General features: G+C 42.6%; 1 protein-coding gene across 1 annotated transcript in view; it reads left to right on the forward strand.

Annotated features, from left to right (window-relative positions):
* Positions 1 to 1,175: 1,175 nt before the first annotated feature.
* Positions 1,176 to 1,686, forward strand: part of LOC125043093 (protein O-linked-mannose beta-1,2-N-acetylglucosaminyltransferase 1-like) — a 21,933-nt gene continuing 21,422 nt past the window's right edge. The window contains exon 1 of the mRNA XM_047639044.1: positions 1,176 to 1,229. Within this exon, the coding sequence (XP_047495000.1) occupies positions 1,176 to 1,229 (54 nt within the window). The remainder of the gene's footprint in view (positions 1,230 to 1,686) is intronic.

Here is a 1,686-nt window from a genome sequence, read left to right on the forward strand (position 1 = left end):
GGGGGAGGGAGGGCGGTGTAAGGGAGGAGGGAGGGCGGAGTAAGTGGGGAGGGAGGGCGGGGTAAGGGGGGAGGGAGGGCGGGGTAAGGGGGGAGGGAGGGCGGGGTAAGGGGGGAGGGAGGGCGGGGCTCATACATTTTCTTTCTCTTCTCCCTATCTTCAAGCCAGGGAAAGTAAAGTAAAATAATAATAATAATAATAATAATAATAATAATAACAACAACAATAATAAGTAAATAGAAAGATAAAACTAAAAAAATCCTTGACCTTTCCTTTCTTCCTTCGTATCTCTCTTATTCTAAGGGCCAGAGGACAAGGAAAAATATAAAAATAAAACGAAATAAAAATCCCCGCCAATTTTTAGACACGCTAAAAATAGCTTTCAAATTAGCTTTCCTTTTTTCCTGCAGATTCCATTCCATATCACAGGCCACCGCAGTTGTGATAGAGGAAGAGAGAGACAGAGAAGAGTGATAAAGTGTGTTTGAAGCAAAGAAAAAAAGATTAAGGATGAAAGTGTGCGTGAAATTTGAACATTTACTGTTTTTTTACAAAGTTTAGGAGATAGAAAATCCGATATACTTGTCTTCATTGCATCTAAAGGATTCAAATCACACGGTGTGAATGTGTGTTTATGATTTCCTATTACGGAAAAGTAAAGAATTCATCTTAGTGATCCTTCATAGAGTAGAATGTTTGTGAGATGGTTTCACTCACATACATACGCACACATTCAACCGGGCAGACAGACCGACATATACACACACATACAAAAACATATACACCCACGCTCATACAGACGTACATTTACACACCCACACACAACAACACCCACACACACGCACATCTACACACACACACACACACACACACACACACACACACACACACACACACACACAGAATACACGCCAAAACAACATCCCCACCCACCACACGCACGGAATCACTACCCCACCCCCTACTCCGCAAAGTGAAACCGTTACCCTTTGCCTTCCAGCATGACCTCCATCTGCGCCTTCGTCAGGTTTTGGCTCACTGTATCTCTATCCGCGTGGGTAGTGCCGAGAGCAACTTCCTCGCCCTTGCAATTGAGTCTCACCATCGCCCTTCCGTCAGGCAAGAACGAGACAAAGCCGTTCGTGATAGAAGAAGAACAGTTACGTGCGCATGACATGACTGGGAAGGACTTGGAGAACACTTTGATCTTCGCCGATGAACGAGGAATGGTAAGTGTTGAACAGGGGGTCTTATAGTGTGTCTCTCGTGGTATAGGGGTCGAGGGAAGTGGGGTGGTTTCAAACGTAGCATTAGGTCATAGATGTCAGTTCATACATGATGACAACAAATGTGGAATAGTAACGTAATAGTAATTATTTGTATTACAACACACGGTCCGAACGCATATAGCATGTCGGGTTTTGTTTGTATTGTGTGAAGCACTCCAGAACAGCCACTGTTGGAGCAAAAAAAAAAAAAAAAAACCCAGAGAAACAGCACATATGTCACAATATATCTCACATCCTTTGTTGTGCACATATAGTAACACCGATACAAAGGCCTTCACAACACGCATAAGACAAACAAGTCACAGTACAAATCAATTAATTTATAAAAATGCCCTAACAAATACAAGTTTCGAACAGTCGAGAAAGTTAACAACGAGAACATTACAGATTGTTCAAC

The sequence above is a fragment of the Penaeus chinensis genome, chromosome 33 (genome assembly GCF_019202785.1).
Source record: "Penaeus chinensis breed Huanghai No. 1 chromosome 33, ASM1920278v2, whole genome shotgun sequence".
NCBI classification, from domain to species: Eukaryota; Metazoa; Arthropoda; class Malacostraca; order Decapoda; family Penaeidae; genus Penaeus; species Penaeus chinensis.